Genomic DNA, 24,994 nt, shown 5'->3' with positions numbered 1-24,994 from the left:
CATTTGCAGGGCTTTCAAAGAATGAGGAGCCAACCCTTAGATTTAGGATTGTAGTGTGGGGCCTAGAGTGCATACACTCCAAATACATATTCGGAGAACAAACTACAGCTGATCTATTTGCCAGTAGCTTTTGCTGTTGCCTTTTTGAGGACTTTAGTTCTGAGGTCTTTGATTTCTTCCTCATGCTCTTTATAGCACCCACCAGCTTGTCCTTCCTCTGCTCCCTGTCCTTTTCCATTTGGAAGGATTTTTTCTACTTCCACCTTGTGAATCTCCCTCGCTGTCTGTAGTTGCCTATTCTGGTTTCTCCTTTTCTAGCACTAAAGAGTGATCAAAATATGCCCGTTTAAACTTTGATTTTTATAGCCACGGTAAAGCACTGAATAAAGGCATTTTTCTGACTACCATTCTGTTCTCCCCCTTTCTAAAAACCTCCATGTTGTGAACCACGAATGCTTGACAGCTACATCGCTAAGAGTCCCTTTGGCATTACAGCATGAACTTGCCCTTCAACTTTCAGTTTGCATTATGGCGCTGTCTGTACTCCAACTTTCTAGTCAGGTAGTGCCATGATTGGCACCTATCAGTGTTTTGCCCTTTTCTGTGCCTGTAGCCTAGGCTGCCATGTGGTTTTCTTCTTGTAACAAGTCTTCGATGCTTTTTTTTTTCTTTAATGGTACAGATGAGGCCTCTGCCCCATTCATCCAGTCCCTAACTTTGGCCCACTTCTCTGCTCAGCATAATATCCCAATGTGCATTGTCCCTTATGTTGCTGATGCCACCTTGTGTGCATGTCTTCAGGGATTGTCCCCTGCTGAGGCGTGGGATAGCTTCCCAGATTTTTCAAAAGTGCAGGACACAAACATGGCTAGACAGCATAGCAGGTGTGGACATATCTGAATCTTGCTTGTGTTGTGGAAAATAGCTGCTGTGGACACACCGTGTTTGTTGTAACCAGTTCTGATTAGTGTCCAAGTGGTTACAAAACCACAGTTGTTCTTGTAGAACTGTCAGATCCTAAGACATAAAACTTTCAAGATATGCTGGTCACATCAATGTAGACCCACAATATAGGGGTTGTTTATAAATGTTTCCATGGTGTATTTTTGTGTTTAATTTCTCTGGAAAAGATTATCATTTCCCCACAGTCTTTTCTACCCAAACACTGGAACATCATCTAAATTAAGAAAACCAGAAAGTAAAATCCTATAGGAACAGCCTATAAACAAAGGCTAAAACTGGCTACGTGAATAGTAACAAAGTGTATTGGACTACTAACATTCTTTCAATGTTGTTTTCTAAGTTAGTGTTTAACACAGGTAAGATCGTTCTATTTTAAATATGAATCTCCTCTGGACATTCTCCCTTTTTAGTCAAGCTAAAGAAAACAATATTTGATTTGCAGTAAATGAACTTGATCCTGTAAAATGTGGTGCATTAAACACACTATTCCACCCAGGGGGATGTGAAAAAGTTTCAACCACCATTTCCAAACAGTTCAGCGTCAATCAATGCTGATTTTTGGGAAGAACTCTGCCTTTGACCTGTTTCCAGAGTTAATAACGAATGTGAGCTTGTGAACTCTCTTATGAGAAGTGTACTAGGAGTAATCCTTGGCATTAGAACATGTTGATGTCATCTGAAGTTCAGCACCTGCCTTCTGTACATTGGCATCTGTGCAAGTCAGAACAGAGGGACAACCAAACTGGTGCAAAAACTTCTTGTAACCGATTCTGCATTTGTTGAGTTTACTGTTACAGCAATCGTGTATTAAATATTGTCATGTAAGAAGTTGTTATAGCTATTTACAATACAATATTATATACTCAAGCTGGAATCAAACTCTTTTTCTCTGTAGGTGGAGTTAATTTATTTTTTGCTTAGACATTAAAATCTTTTACACTGCATGATTTGTATTATGAATAGCTTGTAGAACTTTCTACTACAACACATTACTCCCCTGGAAATAGAACAACACACACAAAAGTATGAAAAATGTATTTTTTAACAGTAAAAAATATTTTCCAACATAATACCCAATATAGAGTACCATGAAGCTATTAGCAGTAAATTGAATTTTTAGGTATGTAATTTAGTATAAATACTGACAAGTTGTGTCGTGTGTGTGTGTGTGTGTGTGTGTGTGTGTGTGTGTTTTAATGAGCTCATTAGTCATTCAGTTTAGCAGTGCAGAGGCAGCAATCGGCAAGGGCGTGCGTTTTTATGTCTGCTTCAATTGCACACTTCATTTATTTGGACATCGCATAGGCGGCTTTCTCTGTCACACAGCATCACTGCACGATTAGCAAGTTTCGCCCCAGGGCAGCTGGGACGCTTTGCTGGGGCAGATGTTCTTTTCAGCTTATTCAGTGGCCGCTCTTGGGTTGTTTACTGTTGTCATGGCTACCTTCATTTCCATAGCAGCCGCGCTGCTGCGTCTGAAGCAAGTGAATATAGTTATAAAAGGATCATATTTTATTCTGTCTCCATAACTTGCCATCTGTCAACGGATGGCTCATGATGGATTCAGAAACCAATTTACGAATAACAGCAGCCAAGTAACAATTTTTGCTTATATTAAAAGTAACAATAGGTATGAATGCAAATCACTTAGGTACCTTCAAAAAAACACTGGTTTTGTTTTCCCTGATTTTAGAGGTTTTTGCTTTTAATGCTTTCTCACAATAATAATTTAAATTCTTATTGACATATGAAAATGACCGAATGTCATCTTTGTGTCTGATTCCATGCAAGTGTTCTTGACACTCTCCACTGTGCTAGTAACTCATCCCAATACAGTGACTACAACTCATGAAATGATTACTTCTTGCACAGTGCATTAGTAATGAAACCTAAATACTAGGGCTGTCAAACAATTAAAAAAAGATTAATCGAATTAATCGTGCGATTAAAAAAATTAATCGTGCGATTAATCGCACTCTTAAAATAATAGAATACCATTTATTTAAATATTTTTGGGTGTTTTCTACATTTTCAAATATATTGATTTCAGTTACAACACAGAATACAAAGTGTACAGTGCTCACTTTATATTTTTATTACAAGTATCTGCACTGTAAAAAAAACAAAAGAAATAGTATTTTTCAATCCACGTAATACAAGTACTGTCGTGCAGTCTCTTTATAATGAAAGTTGAACTTACAAATATAAAATTATGTACAGAACATAACTGCATTCAAAAATAAAGCAATGTAAAACTTCAGAGTCTGCAAGTCCATTCAGTCTGTCTTCTTGTTCAGGCAATCACTCAGACAAACAAGTTTGTTTATATTTGCAGGAGATAATGCTGCCCAATTCTTGTTTACAATGTCACCTGAAAATGAGAACAAGCATTCTCATAGCATTGTTGTAGCCGGCGGAGCAAGATATTTGCGTGTCAGATGCGCTAAAGATTCATATGTCCCTACATGCTTCAACCACATTTCCAGCGCACATGCGTACATGCTGATGACATGTTCTGCTTGATAACCATCCAAAGCAGTGCAGACCGACGCATGTTCATTTTCATCATCTGAGTCAGATTCCACCAGCAGAAGGTTGATTTTCTTTTTTGGTGGTTCGGGTTCTGTAGTTTCCTCATCTGAGTGTTGCTCTTTTAAGACTTTTGAAAGCATGCTCCACACCTTGTCCCGCTCAGATTTTGGAAGGCACTTCAGATTCTTAAACCTTGGGTCGAGTGCTGTAGCTATCTACAAATCTCACATTGGTATCTTCTTTGCATTTCGTCAAATCTGCAGTGAAAGTGTTCTTAAAATGAACAACATGTGCTGGGTCATCATCCGAGACTGCTATAATATGAAATATATTGCAGAATCCAGGTAAAACAGAGCAGGGGACATACAATTCTCCCCCAAGGAGTTCAGTCACAAATTTAATTAATGCATTATTCTTTTAACGAGCATCATCAGCATGGAAGCATGTCCTCTGGAATGGTGGCCAAAGCATGAAGGGGCATACAAATGTTTAGTATATCTGGTATGTAAATACCTTGCAATGCTGGCTACAAAAGTGCCATGCAAATGCCTGTTCTCGCTTTCTGTTGACATTGTAAATAAGAAGAGGTCAGCATTATCTCCCATAAATGTCGTAGTGATTGGCTGAACAAGAAGTAGGACTGAGTGGACTTGTGTGCTCTGAAGTTTTACATTGTTTTGTTTCTGAGTGCAGTTATGTAATCGAAAAAGTCTACATTTGTAAATTGCACTCTCACGACACAGAGATTGCACTACAGTACTTGTATGAGGTGAAATGAAAAATACTATTTATTTTGTTTATCTTTCACAGTGCAAATATTTGTAATCAACTTTTATTTCAATTACAACACAGAATACAATATATATAAAAATGTAGAAAAACATCCAAAATAGTTAATAAATTTCAATTGGTATTCTATTGTTTAACTCTGATTAATTGTGATTAATTTTTTTAATCACGATTAATGTTTTTGAGTTAATCGCGTGAGTTAGGTGCAATTCATTGACAGCCCTACTAAATACTCCTCACCAGAATTAAATAGCAAGCTTGAGAGGAATAACAGAACACACCGTGCACACAAGCATATATAGTACAGTGACAAATATACTTCAGTGTAGTTGACTTAACAGTAGTTTTGGGATCATGTGCAATCAATGATCACATGTTGGAATTTTCCAAAATAACGTCTTGGATACTTTAATCTTTATTCCTTTTCAATGCAGAGATTCGGTCTAGCGGGGGGTAAAAACAAGATTAGCCCAGTTGTAAATAATGTATTTATTGGTTGATTTTTCCAGATCCTGACATTGATGCTGCCACTGCCATGATGCTTTTGAATACTCCCCCTGAGATACAAGCAGGTTGTGAGTAGATATTTCTATAGCATATAGCACCATAGACATGTAAAGTTAACATTCTCTTTTTATAAGTATACAGCATACCAGACAAAAAAGGAGGATCTAATGGAGAAATATAATTCCCTTGTAGACAGTACTTTACACTAAATATTATTTTATTTTTTGTGAAAATATTACATGAATAACAATTTTATATCTCTGTGTTAGAGATAAGATTATTGTTATTCATTAAATACATATAATTTAGTGATGTGGGACAAGTGAGATAAGACCTGGGGTAACCGCCAGAGGTTGAGAAAGAGACCAAGGATACATACTTTTTGTTTTCATTTTGCTTTGATTTGACTCCATCATGTGTGTGATTGAGGCCACCTGGATGTTTTCTAGTCAGTTGGACACTATTTCAAATCCTTTCTTGCATGCATACTTCACATTTTGCCTGTGTGATATGTAGTGCCAGGGCCCTACGCAGGCTTCAGGAAATCGGGCAAATTTTGGCTTCCTGCCCATAGGTCCCTGTCATTCTCCAGCTGGACCCACAGATATTGTGATAATTTTTTATTGTTTGAGGCTAGGAACCCATTGTGTTAGGTGCCTTACAAACATGGGACAAAAAGATGGTCCCTGCTCCCAAAGACCTTACAATCTAAGTATAAGACTAAAGACGACTGATAGATAGAGATGGGGGAGTACAAGGAAACAATGGGACAGTATTGGTCAGCATGACAGGCAGTAATACCAAGCAATTCACAGCTTTAAATATAAAGACAGAATTTACCTACAGCCATTATGAAGCCTGGCTAGCTTCCCTGACATTGGTTTAGCTCACGTGACCAAATAGGAACTGTAAGGGAAGCCTTGGTCAGCACTTCCTTGCTCTGTCTGGGGAAGAGAACCAGTCACAATCCAAAGCATTCCCTGCACAGCCAAGGAGAGCTTTGGGGGGAGCCATTGTCAGCCTTCTTCGAAATCCCATGGGAGAAGGATCTGCTGAGAATCTCCTCCAAGAAACTCCTCTCCCCAGAGAAAAACAGATTTGGCCTCACTCCCATTCTGCTTCATCCCATGGGGTGAGGCTGAGAATGTCATTGGAAGGGGGAGGGAAGTGTACATGGTGAAAGGGAGAGATTTCATCAAGGGATGTGGCATTTGGGATTAGTGGAAAGAATGGGCTGAGAGAAGCAGCAGAGGAGAGGACACTGAGGAGATCAGTTAGAAAAGAGAATTGGTGGGATGATGAGGAGAGAGCAAGAGCAGGAGGAAGAGATGAAGAACGTGGGAAGAAGAAGTAGAGAAGATAACACAAGGAAAGAGAAGGAGGAGATAGACATAAAGAAAAGAGCAAACTGAACATGATGTACTAAAATACAGAATAATGGGAAAGTGAGAGTGGAGTAAGGGATAGGCCAATGGCAAGGGAATGGGGACATAGTAAGTTACTCTTCAATATGTTTGAGTGGAAGTAGGTTTGGGGCCCAGGGGTCTCTGGCACATCCACTATAAATAGCAATAAATCATTTGGCTAGGGATAACTCAGTTTATAAAGATACTTCTGAAAAGCCAGTTTCTTACGTTGTTGGAATGTACCAGATCCTCCTCCCACCAATCCACCCCACCTATCCTGCAAGTTGCTCAGTTCAAACACGGACACATATATAGAGAATATAAGAGAGGAGAGTGAAAACATCACAGCTCTGTCCACCCTGCCAACTTCAAAGATGTCAGTAAATAATGATGGCTCTCAGGCTGGAATGTAATCTCTAGCTAAAAACTAGTGACTTAGGTGGAATAGGCTAAGTGGGATGGGCAACAAAAAGTGTTAACCCCTCATTGATCCTTTAGATAAAATATTATTGCTATGTTATCTCTCTGTAAATGTAAAATTAGGAAGGTGGGATAACCTGTTCTGTGAATTTCAGGGCGCCCTGCCTGTTTACCATTATAGGAAAATCTTAGGCAACTTACCTCAGATAGTATCTAGTGCACATTGAGAAACTACTGCATGATAAAACTTTTGACTTATTTTCAAATAGAAGGTAATGAGAGAGAAAAATTTCACAGCAATCCCGATTGTCCTACAGAAGCCCACATTTCAGACTCTACTTCTGTTGCCAACTGTAACAGATTGTAAATCAAGCCATAAATCATCAGTGAAGTAAACATGCTGATGTTATCAGAACCCTTGAAGATTTAGGACTCAATCCGCAGTGTTAGGTTACAGTATCATGGGTGTATTCAAATCGCAGCTGAAAAATGCCCTGGGTTGAACAATGTGCCTTTCGATATTTGGTAGAAAGTGGAAGGGGCATTATGTGCAGTTTGACCACAACTGATGATAACTGACTGTTGAAAATGTTTTCAGTAGCTGAGCATGTTTGACTGCAGGTGTGGCAGCTGCTTTCACAACAAAGATGAGCGGCTGAAGACAGTCAGGAGCCAAGAGTAATTTCGCAATCTAAAAATGTGATAAGTCAGTGAATTTAAATCTTCAGCTCAACCAAACCCCGCCTGCACTACAAAAATAACAACGTCTAAACATGATTGTGAATCATAGTTGTGGGCAAACCAGATACCGTACTTTAATTCATACCTGCATGGACAGAAAAAAACAACATATTCTAACCATGTTTCAGGTGTCTACCAAGCTTAAATCCTGCTTTTCCAGGACATAGTTTTATTCTGGAGTGTATGAACAGAAGAAAAAAAAATGTTTGCCCACAGCCACGTTTCACAATCGTGTTTTAAGCTTTATTTTTGTAGAGTAGCCTCGGCTTTGCTGTCAGAAATGAGTAGTCTGAGTTCACATTCATCTCTGGTGGAAAGTACCTCCTCACATGCACCAAGAAAGCCAAAGGCAGAGCAAATCGTTCCTGCATTGTTACAGAATTTTTACATTTAAAAATTACCATTTAAAAATCGATACGCATATGCCAAGTGCTGCTGAAAGCCACAGATGCATTTTAATATTGACTTTTGCTCTTATGTTAAATGGCACCTAATCCTATGCTGCCTCTATTCACCATTTACCCCCAACCTCACTGTATTTTCACTGTCACTTAAAAACTAATATATAAACCTCTTCATAATTTAGATTATTTTTTGTGGGGGAGGTTACGTTATAGAATCTCATAAAATTGATCACAATTAACGCCAAAAGCTTGAAAATAATACAGTTATAGTCAATTATTGACACCCTGTCAAATGCATTCTTGAAACATTTAAAATTTTCTAATAAAGTACCATGGTAAATCACTTCAGATTTTTAATTCAAACAAACAAACACAAAAAAAGGGGGAGCCAACAGGTACAAACTCTATTGAAACATACAGCCAGGCTGGCACTCAGAGCAAAGCATGAAAGCTGCTACAATAATGTTCAGAAAGACAGTGGAAAAATACGGTTTTAAGCTATTATGTATTCTAGTTGCATACATAATATACAGAATTAAGTATTGTATTTTACAGAATTTTGTAAAGATTACGCAAAACACTTCCTTAAGAAGTAGTAGTAATTATCACAAGTCACAAATACGTTGGAACTTAATATTTTAATACAAATTCATGTATTTATTTCTATCATGACCAATATTTAGGTTTATGTTTGTAACTTGAGGATACATGTTGACTTGCTAGGTCACCTGTGGCAAGTCACTTTGTCTCTGTGCCCTAGTGTTGCCTGTTAGCCTCTCTGCACCTTAGCTTCCCCAGCATGGGTAAGTGAACATCTTAGGGAAGACAAGGAATGAGTGGTAGATCTGGGGTCAGAATGGATAGATTCTGATCTAATATACTTCATGGGATGTTGTACAAACATTAACTATTTAAGATTTTCAACCCTTTGAAGTCATAAGGAGCTATGTGAATGATAAATATCTTTATTAGAAACCACTTACAAGCCTTTCGTGGTTGATCATTCAGGCCTTGTACAGTTTCCATTCACTAGGCTATGTAGCTTCCCCAAGTAGCAGAGTAAAGGCTTCTGAGTTAGGAACTTCTGTTGTAATCTTTGGCAAACTGTAATTTGTTGTTCTGCCATTCTGTGTGACCTTGGGCATGTCACTTAACCTTGCTTTGCTGTACCATAGTTTTTCTACTTCTTTGCAATGTGTTTGGAGAGCCTCCGACAAAAATTACTATATATGTATAACATATTAATACTTTACAGTTAATAATAATAATAATAATGGTGAAATCATTCCTTGAAACAGTTGCTTTAGAGGACAGAAGAACTAGAGGGAGTAGCGCACACATCAATTTATTGCTGCAACTAGTGAAACTAATAGTTCAAGCACCATAGTTCAAGCATCATAGTAGGGATCCTGGTCTTAATTCCAAAAGGTCCTGGTTCAGCAAGTTAAGCAAGTATGTAATTTTAAGCATATAAGTGGTTCCATTGATCACTGTGGGATTACTTGCATAGCTGCAGTTACAAATGCACTTAAGCACCTTGCTGAACTACAGCTTAACAGCACAAATGCAAACAATGATTTGCTAGAGAGAATGCAAGTGTTAACCAGGGAACTGAAGGCTGGACCTTTCTACATGAGGGTCCCCTCAACTCTGAAAATGCCTCCTCACTTTCCAACATCTTTGTTTCAAAATAGCTTGAATCTGCTGACCTTCTGGGCACTCTACAAAGCCTGTTGTTTTGGGTGGGATTTGCAGAGGACTGAGAAGTGTGGTGAGGAAGGAGTCCTTTGGGTCCTTAGGAAAGGCGGGGGGCTATCAGTTGCTCTTTTTCTGCTTTGGAAAATGTTTTTAGTTTTCTCTCAGGGCACCTAGGCACACATTTGTAAAGGTATTTAGGCATTGCAACTGGCAGTGTTGCAACACTTTACTAATTTAGGAGCCTAAATTTCATTTTCAAAAAGGATTTAGGCACTTAGGGACCACGATCCCATTAACTGTCTTTTTGGTTATATTAAATTAAAATAAAATGCTTAATGAGGTCTGACTTTTTTCCTCATTGACCTAAAATTTGCTTCCCAGTGTAATTTACTGTTCGATCCAGGCCAAGTGATTGTGGAAATGGAAGACCTGTTTTCAAGAATGGCTCGATGCAGGTATAAACGTAAAATAAAAATCGCTAGAAGAAATTCTGCACTTGGACTGATGGGTAAATGGAAAGAGCTGCTATCTTGGCACATCTTTACTCTATGAAACCTGATAACCACAATGCCCTATCGTTACCTCTTGTAAACAAACAATAAATAGTAAAGCTGGCTGGGAATTTATTCTGACAGAATGTTTTTCAATCGGAAAATACTGATTCACTGAAACAGCACATGTTGCAGAAATGTGCTACTTTTAAAACTCAATTTGAAATTAAAATGGAATAAAAAGCATTTTGGTCAGGAACATTTCCATTTTCTGTTTCAAAGTAACTTTTGTTTCGGTTTTTAAAATTTGTATATTGAAAAATATAAAATGAAAAAAGTAGGAACTGGAATAGAACATTTCAGTTTTGTCAAAACAAAACATTTCAATGTACCTGAAATGCATTCCCCCCTCCCCCCCACGAATTTTGGTTTGTGGGAAGTTTTGAATTTTTTTATTATTTTTGCTTCAGAGCAGAACAAATTTGAAATCAAGAAACTGCACCCAAAAGAAAAATGCAGTTCTCGCACAACTCTATTGCTGTGGTGTTTGCCTATTTACTAAAGAATGATGCTCAGAGATCTGCGGTTTCCCACCTCCTACCCCACGCCTTATATGGCAGAAGGTTGCAGAGGTTGCATAGTTTTATAAAGTTTTCTCATAAATGTGAGAGTACATGTCTGGGATTAAGTGGCAAAAGAGTCTATGTCTACGCTACACCATAGTTCGGCCTACGGGAGCCTGGATAGCCAAGCGCACCAAAGTGCTGTTCTATAACTTCCCCCTGTGGACGCTGCTGGTGTGAACTAAAAGGTTCCTAGTTTCCATTAATATAGTCCTCTTCAAACAGGATTGCGTTAAAGTGAACCAGGAACTTTTTAGTCTTTGCCCACAGTGTGCACATGGGTCAGTTACAGTGCAGCACTTTGGTGCACCCTGCTGTTCATGCTCCAGTAGTTGGAACTTCGGGGCAGTTTATACAAGCCCAGAGATTCGCTTAAGCTGCCAAATGGGAGCAGGGAGAGGAGTTAAAATTATGCAGCCTAATGGGGAAGTTTGGGCTTGGTGTGGTCTTAGGGTAGGAAAGATTATGGGTGTGTCTACGCAACAATCAGGAGGTGTGATGGCCGCATGCGTAGGCATACCTGAGCTAGCTTTGATGGAGCTAGCTTGCTAAGAGTAGCAATGTAACCACAGTGGCATGGGTGGCAAAAAGGGCTAGTTGCCAGAGTACAGTCCCACCTAGGACCCTAGGTATGAACTCGGGCAGCTAGTCCATACCACCACGGATACTATTTTTAAAAAGCTTGCTTGATCAAAGCTAGCTCGGTTATGTCTACATGTGCTGTGTTGCAATGTAAACCTAACCTATGTGATTAAGAGGTTGCAATCTTATCCCTGAGGAGCAAAATGGAAGAAATTAGGAAGATGGGGCCAAATTCATCACTAATGTAAGATGAGGCATGTCAGTAGTGTGGCATATTAAGCAAATAACGTTTGCTTGTGGCAACCACTGATCTTATGCCTTGCACATCACAGACATTTCCCTACTTTCCATGTCTGTAGCCTGAGCTAAGGTGCTGTGGCAGACGCTGAAATGGAAAAGAAATTAGCAGATGGAGGCAAAAATTGACATCCATTAGGAGAAGGCCTATATCTCTGTTTTATATCCATCTCTTTTGTGGTACAAGAGATGGGTCAGGAAGGACAGCCTCTGCCTGAAAGCCTGTGTCCCATGATACCAAAGGAGACATGGAGACAAATCTGCTCTTGCAGAATACCTGTATCGTTTAATGTTCACTTTAAAAACAGACTTTCTTTATCAGGCAGATAAGCTTAGTTTGGTAAGTTTATTAGTGCTCTAAAAACTGCGCATTCAGTCTAGTGCAGAGAGCTATTTACCTTGAGCTAGAAGAGTTAATAAAACACGTACCCATCTCCCAAATGTGGAAATGTGGAAAATGTTTGCATTTAATACCTTCTCTTTTTTAAGGTCCCTGATTTTAAATACCATCTCAGGGCTGAGCATGGTTTATTGTAACTTCCATGCCATAATGTTTGAAACATGAATTTCAATTCCTTGGTTTATTTAGCTGGATGCTGCTGTGGTCGCTGTATGATGATTCTATGCACTGCATATTCCTTGTCCTTTTTTCACCCCTCTCTTTATTACTCACACTCCCTGCATCTAGTTCTGATGTTAAAAGGGTAAACTCTTCAGGGCAGGGACCTCATCTTTTCTGTGCCCTATGAGTGGTTTTCTGGTTGCTGTGAAATACTTAAGTTTAGGTGGGATGCTTAAGTACAGTAGAGATGAACTCTTTTCCTGTCAGCAAAATACAAGGTTATGGACATTATCTATTAAGGGAAGTGATAAAGGAAGCCATATTTCTTGCAGCTTTCAAAACTAAACTGTACCATGTGCTAGAGTATGTACCACAAGGAACAATCCTGCATTGACTGAGGGGTGACTGCATGACTTAGTAGCTTTCTTCCATCTCTGACTTCTATCTTGCAGCCCAAGTTTTGACTTTCTTTGATTTGTGGCTTTGTATCAGATCCTTATGGATTAGTATTATAAATGTTCTCTGTGTATAGCAGTGTGGTAGTCACTTTATTGTGGGTAATATTGTAATACAAAAACTTGCAGGGAAGCGTAACAAGTTGAGACTTTTTTCCCCACACAATTTCAGAGTTATGGTTTTTATATTTTTTTCATTAGATGCATTGTTTCTCTCTCCAGTTGATCATTGGAAATCTTGATAAAAGCAAGGAAGGGTAACTATGGAATAATTGCTAGGGAGAGGACCTGATTTTACTCACATTGGTGTAAATTAGGAGCAACTCCATTTAAGATTCATTGTATTACACCGTTGAGATCAGAATCTGTCCCATATTGAGAAGAAGCGGAGGGTGAATTTTTAGAGCTGGCTTGGGGGTTATGCTCCTGATTCTCCACACATACAAATATTAACTCCGTTAACTTCAGTGGTTAACCTCTTGTTTTACACTGGTGTACGTGAGAAGAATCAGGTCCAATATCTGTGTCAGTACAAAATAATGGCGAAAGCTGAATAGTGAAAGATGTGTACACATCTTATTGTTCCAGCGTCTCGAATTTCTCTAAGACAGCTGTTTATGAAGAAGAAAAAACATCTTAAAGGGGAAAAATATATATGTGGGTGAGTTTCCTTAGCAGTGTGTCTCTAACATAACAAAGTTCTTTAGTCATTTGCACAGAAAGAGGGGAGATTACTTTAAAAATATCTGTCAGGAGGCAGCGTGTTATGTTAGTTAAAGCAGGATTGACAGTGGGGATTCAGAACTATAGAACGTTACTCCTGATTGCCAGAGACTGACTGTGTGACCTAGACACAGGCTTGGTCTACAGAACCAACTTACGTTGGCATAACTATGTAGCAGCTGCCACTATCGCACTGTAAATGGAGACAAGCCCTAAATCACTTCCCTGGATAACCCATCTGTAAAATGAGAATAATACTGATCTCAGGTTGGGGGACGGGAGGAGGAATAAGTTTATGCTTAATTAATTAATATTTGTAAAGAACAAGTAGGTCCTTACGTGCAAGATACTATGTAAATACAGTGTGTTGTTTTTACTATGGCTCAATTGTTGCTCTTCGAGCAGTCCCGCTCAGTCACACTCTGCTTCCTGGTTCCCCATCCTCGGGGTGGAAGTACCCTACACCAGACCTATACCTGACACAGATTACTTCCTCCGTGCAGCTGTGCTGGACAGCGTATTGGCTGGGGTTGGGGGAAACTCCCACTCAGACCTCACCCATCAGCCCAGGGAGCGGGGTGGTGTTTCTGCTATCTTCACCCTCACATAATGCGGGCAGTCAGGATGGAGTTTGTAAAGGGGTCCTTGTGCCCTCCTTCTCCCTTGTGCTTTGGGTGTTAAGGACCAGGTTGTGAGCCATCTAAGTAAGAAAACAATGCCCGAATTACTGAAGTTAGGGCAGAGCAATTCTGAATTTTCAAACTATTGGACTTTCAGTTTTCAAATGTGAATCATTCAATTTAAAAATATTTTTGGAGTGTTACTTTGGTATTGGAAATAAGAGTATTGGTGCAGTGTGAAATGTTACTTTCATAACCGGATCTTTAAATAAGATAGGAGCAAGTAATACGAAATATGCAACAGAAAACAATCCTAGCATATGGGCTGAATGGATTACCTATCAATCAAGAACTTCTACCATGAGGTGGTTGTCATTCTTTTTTTTTTTTTTTTAATCAGAGGCTCAGAAATCCATTAACACCAATTCAACCAGTGAAAATACGTGTTTTCATTATGGCTTTGGCTCGTTATTGCTTCCTCCCCTCCCCCCAGTCCCTATTGCTCTGTTCCACCCAATCTTTTGGGTGTCTTATGTGTTGATATCACCTGGACAGTTACATAGTGATGCTGTTACATGACAATTCAGAAAGTATTGTGAAACAAAGGCATTGGCAGCAATGACATAATTAATATAACCTGAAGTAAATGATGATTGAATTTGGAATGATGATGTTTTCAATATACCAGCTACTGCATATTTTAAATTAAAGATAAGGTCCCTGGATCTTTTCCATACTCAGGCAAGTAGTCTTGCTGAAGACTTTTCAGGATCAGATCCTTAATTAAACCCAAGCGTAAAAAAACTGGCAATGGTGGGGAAAGAAATGGGCTGCAAACAGGGAGCCGGGCCTAAAGAGAGAGCAATATTGCTCCCGGGGTGACATTTCTCAAAGGATAGCAGGATTTTATTTTGCATCTTTCATGTTTCTAAATGGGTTTCACACTGTTCCAAATGGTCAGCATAGAAGACGATGAGATGAGAAGGGGTATAGATATGAAGAGAACAATAAAGAGGAAGACATGAAAGGTTGGGAGGGGGGAGGGAGATATTCATGAGAGCAGAAATGTAAGCAGAGGTTGGGTTAGGCAGAACCTGTCATCTGAGACACAGAGTCTTGAGCTTGATACAGAAGTGGAGTATAAGCTATTGAAGGGATTTGATTAGGAGAATCATGATCTGAGAGGCAGGAGAAGAAAAAAAGCTCTTCATAGCATTATTTTGTATGGCTTACAGTGGAGCAAGATGAGAACTGGGCAACAAAAGAGCTTGGAATACTCAGAGTGAGAGAGGACCACGGTTTTAGCCCTCTGACTGGGGAGGAATTGAGTGATTTTCAAGGGTGTAAAGACAGAAACAGGGTTTTTCAGTGGGCTGGATATGAGGGGATAGGAAAAGGAAAGGAGTGAGAGGAGAGAATGTCAGGTTTCAGAGTAGCAGCCGTGTTAGTCTGTATTTGCAAAAAGAAAAGGAGTACTTGTGGCACCTTAGAGACTAACAAATTTATTTGAGCATAAGCTTTTGTGGGCTACAGCTCACTTCATTGGATGTGACACTGAGCTTGCAGATCTGAACAGAGGTGGAGCAAGGAAGGAAGAGTTGGGTGCTGATTTTTTCCCCTTGTTTTATTTGAATTGCCAGTATGTTGGCCTTGAAGTTTCATGAAGTTCTTTAGGCAACACTTGTAACTCATTAACATAAATCACAAATTCCCCCATATCCCTTCAGGCTGTTGTCCTTGGGAAGCTTCATTCAAAGGATTGTTGATATTATAGAATTTATTGCTTTGAAGTGAAGGGGACTTTGCATTTGAAAAAACAGTACCGCATAATATGCACTCCTCTCCTATACTGTGTATCCACACTCCTTGTCGGAAAAGCCATGTTGATATGTGACAGTTTTATCTGTTGCTTCAGGCTATGTTGCTCTTTTGGGTTTTTTCCTCATCTTATATCTGAATTTTCCTTGAGCTTTACTCTACTAGTCTTATATTACTTACGTATATTGTACTTCACTGATATTCAGGCCCCTTTAAATAGGCACGGTTTACACAGATTTGGTCCAAAATTTTACATTGTATAAAAGCAAGCTTGCTTTTGTAAAATCCCAACAGTTGTTTTAAACAAATAAACATTCCATTGCAGTGTTTGCAACCTAAACATTAGAGCACTGAGAATCTGGACGCGAAAACGATTATGCAGTGAAACTGACTTCATTGATTTTCCTATGTTGGGGGGGGTGCAAAAAGTAGAACAGCATAAATAGCAAAAAGTAACTTTTTAAAATTATTTCAGTTATAATAACTGAAAGTCAACTTCCAAACCAGCCTAAAGTTAGTCACCGAAAGCTATATTTGGACATGTAAATATAAGTGACCTGTTGTCCAGAAGTGCTAAAAACCAAAGTGGGTAGAAGCCAGTGACAGGATTTGATTAGGGATTAACATGCTCTAAGCAGAAGGGAAAAGATTATTTTCACAGCAATGTTCTGTGTGGTTTGGAGTTGAAGCAAGGTGAGAATCAGGATGCCATTTAGGAGGAGATGGTAATCAAGATGGGATAGGACCATAGCTTGAAGTCAACAGGAACAGTTAATGCTCAGTACCTAAGAAAATCAGGTCACTTTAGTTTAAGTGCCTAAGTATATTTAGGTGCCTAACTTTAGGCATCTACTTCTGAAAATGTTGACATATGCTGGCAATAGTAATAAATGTTTCTTTTGAAGAGTATTTTATTTTTAGATTGCCAGTCTCCCTTCAATTAGAATAAAATGAAAGGTCTTTAAAAATAAAAAGCAGTTAGAGGACATGCACAATAATAATACTGGCAATTGAATGAGTCCATCCACAGCTTTGGGAGGGTAATGGGAAAATGACTTTTTAAAGGAAAAGTGACAAGAAAAAGAAAAATCAGGGCTAAATAGGGATACTTTACTGAGAGACAAAGTTAGATTGGTAAAGGCTACTGTTCCATTCTGAGATGACCCCAGTTGTGGTGCCAATATTGTAACGGATTGTTGTTGCCATTGAAAATACACCCCCACCGTCCACACACACGTGCACAAAGTGAAATCTGGAGTAGTTTTCCCTATTGCTTTGAAAATACCTCAAGTGCTTTTGATCAATTTGCATGCAGAATTTCTAGTTTTGCAATTTAAATGATAACGACTCGATGGTGACTTGCACTATGTGCTTTTGATGGCACATAATCCTCTTAAAATCCTGCATGAGACAACCAGGACTTGGGTCCAGTTGCACAGAGTAAGCAAGTGCTGTGCACCCACTATGTACAGACACTCCTCAGAGAACATCGGGGAGTGGGCAGAGCCAGAGGGCATGTCTTCACTGGCAACGTTAAAGTGCTGCCGTGGCGCTTTCATGTGGCTTGTGTCGTTGCGGCATAGCAGAGGGAGAGAGCTCTCCCAGCCCTCTAAAAAAAACCACCCCCATGAGGAGCGTAGCTACCAGTGCTGGGAGCACAGCTCCCAGCACAGCTCCCAGCTCCCAGCACAGCTCCCAGCACTGGTGCACTGTCTACACTGGCAGGTTACAGCGCTGAAACTTGCAGCGCTCAGGAGGGTGTTTTTTCACACCCCTGAGCGAGAAAGTTGCAGCCCTGTAAAGTGTCAGTGTAGACAAGTCCTTAGTTCTGTCATTTCAAATATTCTTCTGGTCAGAACAGCTGAGGTAGCGTTGCAGCTGTCGTGATTTGTTCCTGATATAGGCCGGAAAGAATGCAAAAATATATCCCTGAAATCCTCCCTCTCTCATTTTTACTTCAAAATAGTGACTGTAGACGTCACGCAAGTGTGATGAAAAGTACTTACTTCTAGCACAAAACCTTGTGGTCCAAAGCCACAGTCTGGAATTCAGCTGAATTACAAATCCCTAAAAATCCAAAGAAACTTTGTTGTCCAAATAGTCAGTACTTGTATAATTAGGTGTCCTCGTCTTTTCTTGAATAGGATAGGACCCAATGAAGATGGAAGATCACTGTTCAAATAGTGTACAAAGATAAAAAGTTATGACTTACGGATATAACGGCTTATAATATGGCTTGTATTTTGGTTACAATATGTTCTTCCTAAAGTATTTGCCATTTTTGCCTTAGATAAATTTTACTTCAGTAATTGCAATGTTACCTAAATTTTCCTGTTTATTGTAGGATGTTGTGTAAGGAATTGTCTATGGCAATTAGAAAATTTGAGGGTGACCTCTATGAACCAAGTTAATAGTGGTTGCCATTAAATATTTTGCAATCTTTACTTCGTATATAGAATAATGTGAATAGCACTTTAATGTTAACTATGAACAAAGGTTTTTGTGAAGATTTTAAAGGTGAGCGCTGTATTAGACATTCTTATTTAACGTTTTCTAATTTTATTTTGAAGCGCTTAACATCAAAAGTGCTGCTTAAAATTTTTTTCTAAATGTTTAAAAATTTTCTTTTAGTTCCCCCTGGAGTGATACAAAATGGAGCTCGTGTTCTGAGTAGAGGAATGTTCCCAGGAGTTAGGCCATTGCCAATCAACCCTATTGGAAGCATGGCTGCTGCAGTAAGGTAAGAGTATATAGGTACAGAACCAGCGTTAAAGAAACTAATTGTTAGACAGTGGATATCCTCTGGTTATGCAAGGATTGTCGTCAAAAGTCTTGACACTTGTTTTTATTTCTGAGATTAGATGAGACGACATAGTGGGCTTTTTAATTTTCTTTTTAGTACATGTACTCCTGGATCACCATTCTTTGTATGACAAGTGTCTCATGAGCGACTGTCTGTTGCACCCTGGCTTCTCTGAAAAGCGGGACTGTACCTTCATCAATGGATTTGCAGGTTATGGTGACAGCTTAGTGCTGTCAGCTCTTTTTCTCACTACAAGTGTTCTGTTGTGTTTCCATATATAACCAAACCATTTAGCCAAATATTTAGCCTAAATCTTTTCCTAGAGTTAAATATCAGACACCAGAATATCAATTATAATACTTAAATTCTGAGGGTATGTAAACATTATAGCTATCATTATTAACTTTGTGATGTACAATCTGAAATTCTTTTAGTGCATGGTCCACTTGCAAGAGTATTTTGAAATGTTCAAGAATGGAATGTTGTTTTTAAGCCATGAAATTAGGACTGTATCCTTCAGAAGGGAGGACAATACGAGATGCATAAGAAAAGTCTGGTAATACTAAGGGCTCTGATTCAGTGGTTTGCTTTACTTCGTGAAAGCTAGCTCCACTTGAGACAACAGAGTTACACCATGGAAGAATTTGGCCAGGTGTGTTGCTATTGTCCTTCTCTTCCAGTGTTCTCAATATCTACAAAAAATGCTTTCACCATGTACCAGTTGGGTGCCCTGGGTGCACTTGCATAATTTGTGCTGATTCTGGTTTGGAGAGGACCATTCAGGATACATCATCTGCTATCAAGGTTCTCAGCCAGAGGTTACGAATCTATGAAGGAAAATACTGTGATTACTGCTAGATCAGGGGTTCTCAAATTTTGTTGCACCACGACCCTTTCTGACAACAAAAATTATTATATGACACCAGGAGGGGGGACCAAAGCCTGAACCGACCCAAGCCCCGCCACCCGAGGCGGGAGGGAGCCAAAGTCCAAGCCCTGCTGCCACGGGTGGGAGGGCCAAAGCCCAAGGGCTTCAGCTCCGGGAGGGGGGGCCTATAACCTGAGCCCCGCCGCCCAGGGCCAAAGCCCTTGGGCTTTCCTTTGACCCCACCCAGTGGAGGTCGGGGTTCGGCTTCAGCCCTGGGTCGCAGCAAGTCTAACACCAGCCCTGGCAAACCCATTAAAACGGGGTCACAATCCACAGTTTATGAACCGCTGTACTAGCTTACAGAGTAACAGCCGTGTTAGTCTGTATTCGTAAAAAGAAAAGGAGTACTTGTGGCACCTTAGAGACTAACCAGTTTATTTGAGCATGAGCTTTCGTGAGCTACAGCTCACTTCATCGGATGCATAGCATATCGTGGAAACTGCAGAAGACATGTCTTCTGCAGTTTCCACGATATGCTATGCATCCGATGAAGTGAGCTGTAGCTCACGAAAGCTCATGCTCAAATAAACTGGTTAGTCTCTAAGGTGCCACAAGTACTCCTTTTCTTTGTACTAGCTTAATTCATTATAATTGCCTCACTTGTTTGTGCCTTTTCATAGTCAGTGCTTCTGGAAGTGCTCTTTATATCCAGACCCTTAGGTGTAGTTCATCCAACCAACAGCTGGAGACAGAGTATTTCCCTTTCCTCGGAGACCTTTATTTCCCTTTTATACAAAACATGCACAGAGAGGAAGGTATTAATTCAATAACAACCTATGGCTGTTTATGGGCTGTTGTTAAACCACATCTTTTCATCTGCTATGCTGAATGAGGCATCAACCAGAAATACAGAGGGTTTCCCTCTATCTGCACCTGTTTAAGGTCTACCGTACCCAGGAATGGCAGCCCACACATCTTCCAGCAGTGAAGCCACTGGCTGTCAGGCAGAGCCTCTGTTCTGCTCCAGAGGGGATCATAGAGCCATGGGATTAGTTATTGATGATATTCTTTTAAAACATAGAATCCAGTCTAAATGGTGAGGAAGGACATACAAGTGAGAGTGGCTGCTCCTGAGCTCATTCTCCCCCTCAACTTATGGCTATCGTTTGAATGACACGGATATTATTTCAGAATCAGAGGAAGCTTAGTGGAGGAAAAAGGGGATATCTCCAAAGAAACATGTCCTTTCTCCGTGCCCCCCCCACCACCACTTGAAGACTTCCACAGTTTTGCTCCCAATATTGACATGCTATGCAGGGCAGCATATAGCTTAAATTTTTTGTTCTCAGAGAGGCTCACCACCTCCTGTCCCCCTGCTGTTCCTGCTTCCAGCAGGTGGAATAGTGTCTTTACCCTGATGAATGGTAATGAAGACTAAAGAGTTTGGGTGTGAGAGGGGGCTGGGAGTTGGGGCATGGGATGGGGGCAGGGCTTTGGGAGGGAGTTTGGATGTGGGAGGGGGCTCGGCAAGGAGTTGGGGCGCAGGAGGGGATTTGGGGTGCCAGATCCGGGCGGCGCTCACCTTGGGCGGCTCCCCAGAAGCAGCGGCATGTCCCTGCTGCTCCTAGGCGGAGGTGTGGCCAGGCAGCTCTGCACACAGGCACCACCCCAGCAGCTCCCATTGGCCACGGTTCCCAGCCAATGGGAGCTGCGGAGCCAGCGCTCGGGGTGCGGGCAGCGCACGGAGCCCCCATGGCCATTTCTTCACCTAGGAGCAGCAGGGACATATTGCAGTTTCCGGGGAGCCATGCGGAGCCAGGTAGGGAGCTAACTGGGCTTTTAATGAGGATATCAGAAATGCCAGGTTCTAGAGCTTTATAGTTGGTAAAGTGACGGATAACACAGCTTTTACTGTATTGATAATGGGGGCTTCAGTCTAGCAGACAAAGATATAAAAAGTTGAAGCTAGACAAATTTAGAATGGAAATAAAGCACAGTTTTTTAGTAGTGAAGGGAATTCATCACAATCCTTGCTAAATTGTTCCAGAGGTTGATTTTCTGTCACTGGCAATTTTTAAATCAAGATTGGATGTTTTTTTCTATAACGTGTGCTCTAGTTTAAACAGGACTTAATTCAGGAATGTCCTATAGTCTGTATTATACATGAGGTTAAATTAGATGATCATAGAATCATGATCTGGTCTCAGAATTTCATAGATTCTATCTTAAGAAAATGACACCAGCATTCTAAGAGCTTACTGCATGCATCCGATGAAGTGAGCGGTAGCTCACGAAAATTTATGCTCAGATAAATTTGCTAGTCTCTAAGGTGCCACAAGTACTCCTTTTCTTTTTGCGGATACAGACTAACATGGCTGGTACTCTGAAAAGAGCCTAGAGTTGCTACAGGTTCTACACAAAGATATGGAGTAGAGGGTCTAATAGATACTTTCCTTCTCTAAAATTATGTGGTTCTGTTGGCTCTTAAATGATGTGTGGTTCTTTCTTCTGCTCTTCCTGGCTGCCCCAATGGCTATAGGTTCTGTTGCATATTTAACAATCCTGCAAAAGTGAGGAAATGCCAATTGTTTGTAATAGCTTGATCTCAGCACAACTATGATTTGCATCATGAGAAAGTATGATATGTGTCCTTAAATTCCAGTGCATGTATTTAATCCTTTTGTTTTAGGATAGTCTGGATTATCCACAGATGCAGATTTTGTATTTCTCTTTCACATCAAATCCATTCAGTGCTGTGAGAGCTAATTAGGATCACAGACTTTAAAAAAAAAAAAGGGGGGGGGGGGAATCTGAAGATACTTTATTGAAGTACCAAAAAGAACCAATGGCTTGTCTATCTGATATGACAGTAATCACCCCATCCTCTGTGGAAGAGAAGAGCCTTCATGAAGGATCCGCTGGACTGTAAAGCACAGAAAAGCCTGAGGGGAATGTCCATGGTTTCAAGGATGTTCTTTCACACAGTAACTTGTACAGCTTTTGTATCCACATGCGCTAATCTATCAATACCTTTTTGGTGTTGAAGTGCCCAGTACCAAATACCCCATTACAGGTTCAGTATGACAGCTACCTTTTAGAGAGTGGCTATTACCTGCCCAGGCTTTGGTTATTCAGTCCAAAACTGCATTAGCTTTCTTTGCTGCCATATCAAATGGCACACGTGCTATCTATGTCTGTGCAGTCATAGCATATATCTGTCTACAAACGCCACAAGATCTCTCTTGGCATGACAGTTTTCAGGTTTTTTCCTTCCTGGTTGACTTTTGTTTTGTTACTTCCTTTCTACAATCTAATTTCTGTAGATCCCTTTGTATTATTTCTCTGTCTGCACTTAAGTTTGCAGATCTAAATAGTTTAGTCTTATCTGTGACATACCTTGGCTGGCTGAAGGATACCGCTAAGCAAATAATTTTATTAGGAGGATGTTGAAGTAAAAAGAAAATGGTACAGAGTTTAAGCATAGAAGTTTCTGGTTATCAGGGAATAAGGTACAGATTATCAAGGGGTGCGAAATTCAGTTTAGGAACAGGTGGCGTAAGGAATACATAATCTGCAATCTCCTCAATCGGGGGTAAAAAGTTAACGGGTCAAAGAACAGACATTGAGATATGGGGTTATGTTGTTCATATAATGGCTATGTTCAGGTGTGAAGTATGAGTGGATACGATGATGAGGATGGATTTACCCTCATTTGGTGAGATTTTTATAGAATGGATTGATCACAAGGAGGTAAGACTTTCAGCAAATTGCCCTGTTGTTTGGGCAGCCGTTAGCATCAGGTTATAGTCACCAAAAGTTAGATTTTTGTGTTGCCATTGCTCTTGCAGCTGGATAATTGATTATTCAAGATCCTTTCTGTGGAAGACGCCAAAACCTAACTAAGCATTGACCTAACACATTTAAATAACTTTGGCTTCTGATGTATTACCTCACACCAATTCCATCCAGTTGAGCAATTTACTGAACTATGGCTTTTTAATGTGGGACGTGAATGGGTTGCAGTGTTTCCCAGTTCTACACAATCTACCATCTACTTGCCTACTTTTCCCTGCAGGAAGAACAAATTAGGAAGCAATCTCGCATAATCGCTTCACCTTTTGTATACAAAATAAGGTGCGACTGAACAGAATTGTTTGAATAAAATACCCTATTGAAAAATATTGAAATCAAGACACATCCACCACTTTACATGAATAAAGATTAGCCATTGAGGAGACAATCATTATGTTGTTGTGCATTTGACTTAAATCTCATAAATAGATCTTTTGTTCCAGACTGATCTGTAAATGGAAAAAAGCATCCTATGCTATTTTAGTTTATGAATCATCGTCTGTTGCTAAATCTCCACAACAGAACATAGCTGGATGTGTTTTGACAGTAGTTCTTATTTACTTTATTCACACCACTTTTAGCTTGTTTGCCACCACTATTTTCCACATTGTGGCTGACAAGTCAAGGAGCCAGCAGAAAATAGCTGGGTGAAATATGATACCAATACTGCTCAGAGTGTAGGATGTTTTAAAATGTCTCCAGTCTCCAATATGGGAACCATTGTATTATTCAATTTTAATGTACCCCAGCACTGTGGCATTATCTGAGCACACTTAAAAACATGTACAGTGACATTCTGGCCTCCAGGCACATACTTTCATTTAACGTTTTTGTAAACAGAAAAATCAAGTCACGCCTTAGAGTAGGCAAAGGCTTGACTGATGATTTGAAGATTAAGCTCTGACTACCTGAAGAAGCAAATTCCATAGTCTGGGACCCCCCTCCCCCTCTTCCATTGGAATGTCCAGCCTAAAGTCCTCATGAGAGCACAATTTAGGGCCTGTTCGTAGAAGCACCTAATCAGTCAAGATAATGTATAGGAGGAGATGTTCTATCCTAGGTAATCAGGTCCCTCATCATCATACTAGCTCTTACATAGTGCGGTTCCTCAGTAGATATCGGAGTGCTTTACAAAGGAGATCAGTGTCATTATTCCCATTGTACAGCTGTAGATCTTTTCTGGGTACAGCCAATGCCTAGAATGGCACGTGGAAAGTGTCGCACCAGGGGTGGTTTATTTACACCCCTGAGCAACATAAGTTCTGCTGTCATAAGCTGTAGTGTGCACATAGCCTTAGAGCCCAAACCTGGTTTGTCTGTGAAGTCCAACATGGTGGTAAGGAATGGTGTCCCTGTCTCACATGCTGGTTTGTTTTATTTATTTGCTTTTCTGAATCAGTCATTCAAGCAATAACTAAATGAACAGAAATAAATTTAGTATGCAGCATAGGTGCCAAGACTTAAGCAGAGTTATGCACCCACACCAACCATGAATGACTGTAGGTTGTCTGTGTAAAGGAGCTGGAATGTATTTCCATATAGATGTTCTTAATTTTGTTTATTACTAGAACAATCTGTTTAATACCAAAAAAAAAAAAAAAAAAAAAAAATCCAGGTTGCAGTGCAGGCCCATTTCCTGCTGTATTATGCATAGTGAGTTATTTTGTGGAGCTGAAGGAGGTGTTCCTTTTACAAAAATATTTGACTGCTGAATTTAACTTGCCTCCTTCTCCAGCGTGAAAAGGGCCACATTTGTTTTAACTTTCTAAATCTGATATTGATATAGACAAAGCATTCTTTTTGTGAGGACAATTTAGATTTTCATAAAGCCTTTGACAAG

The 24,994-nt window shown here is 40.0% G+C and overlaps 1 protein-coding gene across 20 annotated transcripts in view; it reads left to right on the top strand.

Moving 5' to 3' along the window:
- Positions 1 to 24,994, top strand: part of FOXN3 (forkhead box N3) — a 307,996-nt gene that overhangs the window by 268,392 nt on the left and 14,610 nt on the right. For 8 of the 20 annotated variants that reach the window (XM_027818310.3, XM_043550122.1, XM_043550121.1 and 5 more), the window contains 2 exons: positions 4,794 to 4,859; positions 18,263 to 18,371. In XM_027818310.3, coding sequence (XP_027674111.1) covers positions 4,794 to 4,859; positions 18,263 to 18,371 — 175 coding nt within the window. The remainder of the gene's footprint in view (positions 1 to 4,793; positions 4,860 to 18,262; positions 18,372 to 24,994) is intronic. The other 12 variants (XM_043550123.1, XM_043550124.1, XM_043550126.1 and 9 more) reach the window with 2 other exon arrangements.

Source organism: Chelonia mydas, chromosome 6 (genome assembly GCF_015237465.2).
Source record: "Chelonia mydas isolate rCheMyd1 chromosome 6, rCheMyd1.pri.v2, whole genome shotgun sequence".
Classification (NCBI taxonomy): domain Eukaryota; kingdom Metazoa; phylum Chordata; order Testudines; family Cheloniidae; genus Chelonia; species Chelonia mydas.
Note: the sequence above shows the minus strand (reverse complement) of the source record. Positions and strands in the feature narration are given on the sequence as shown.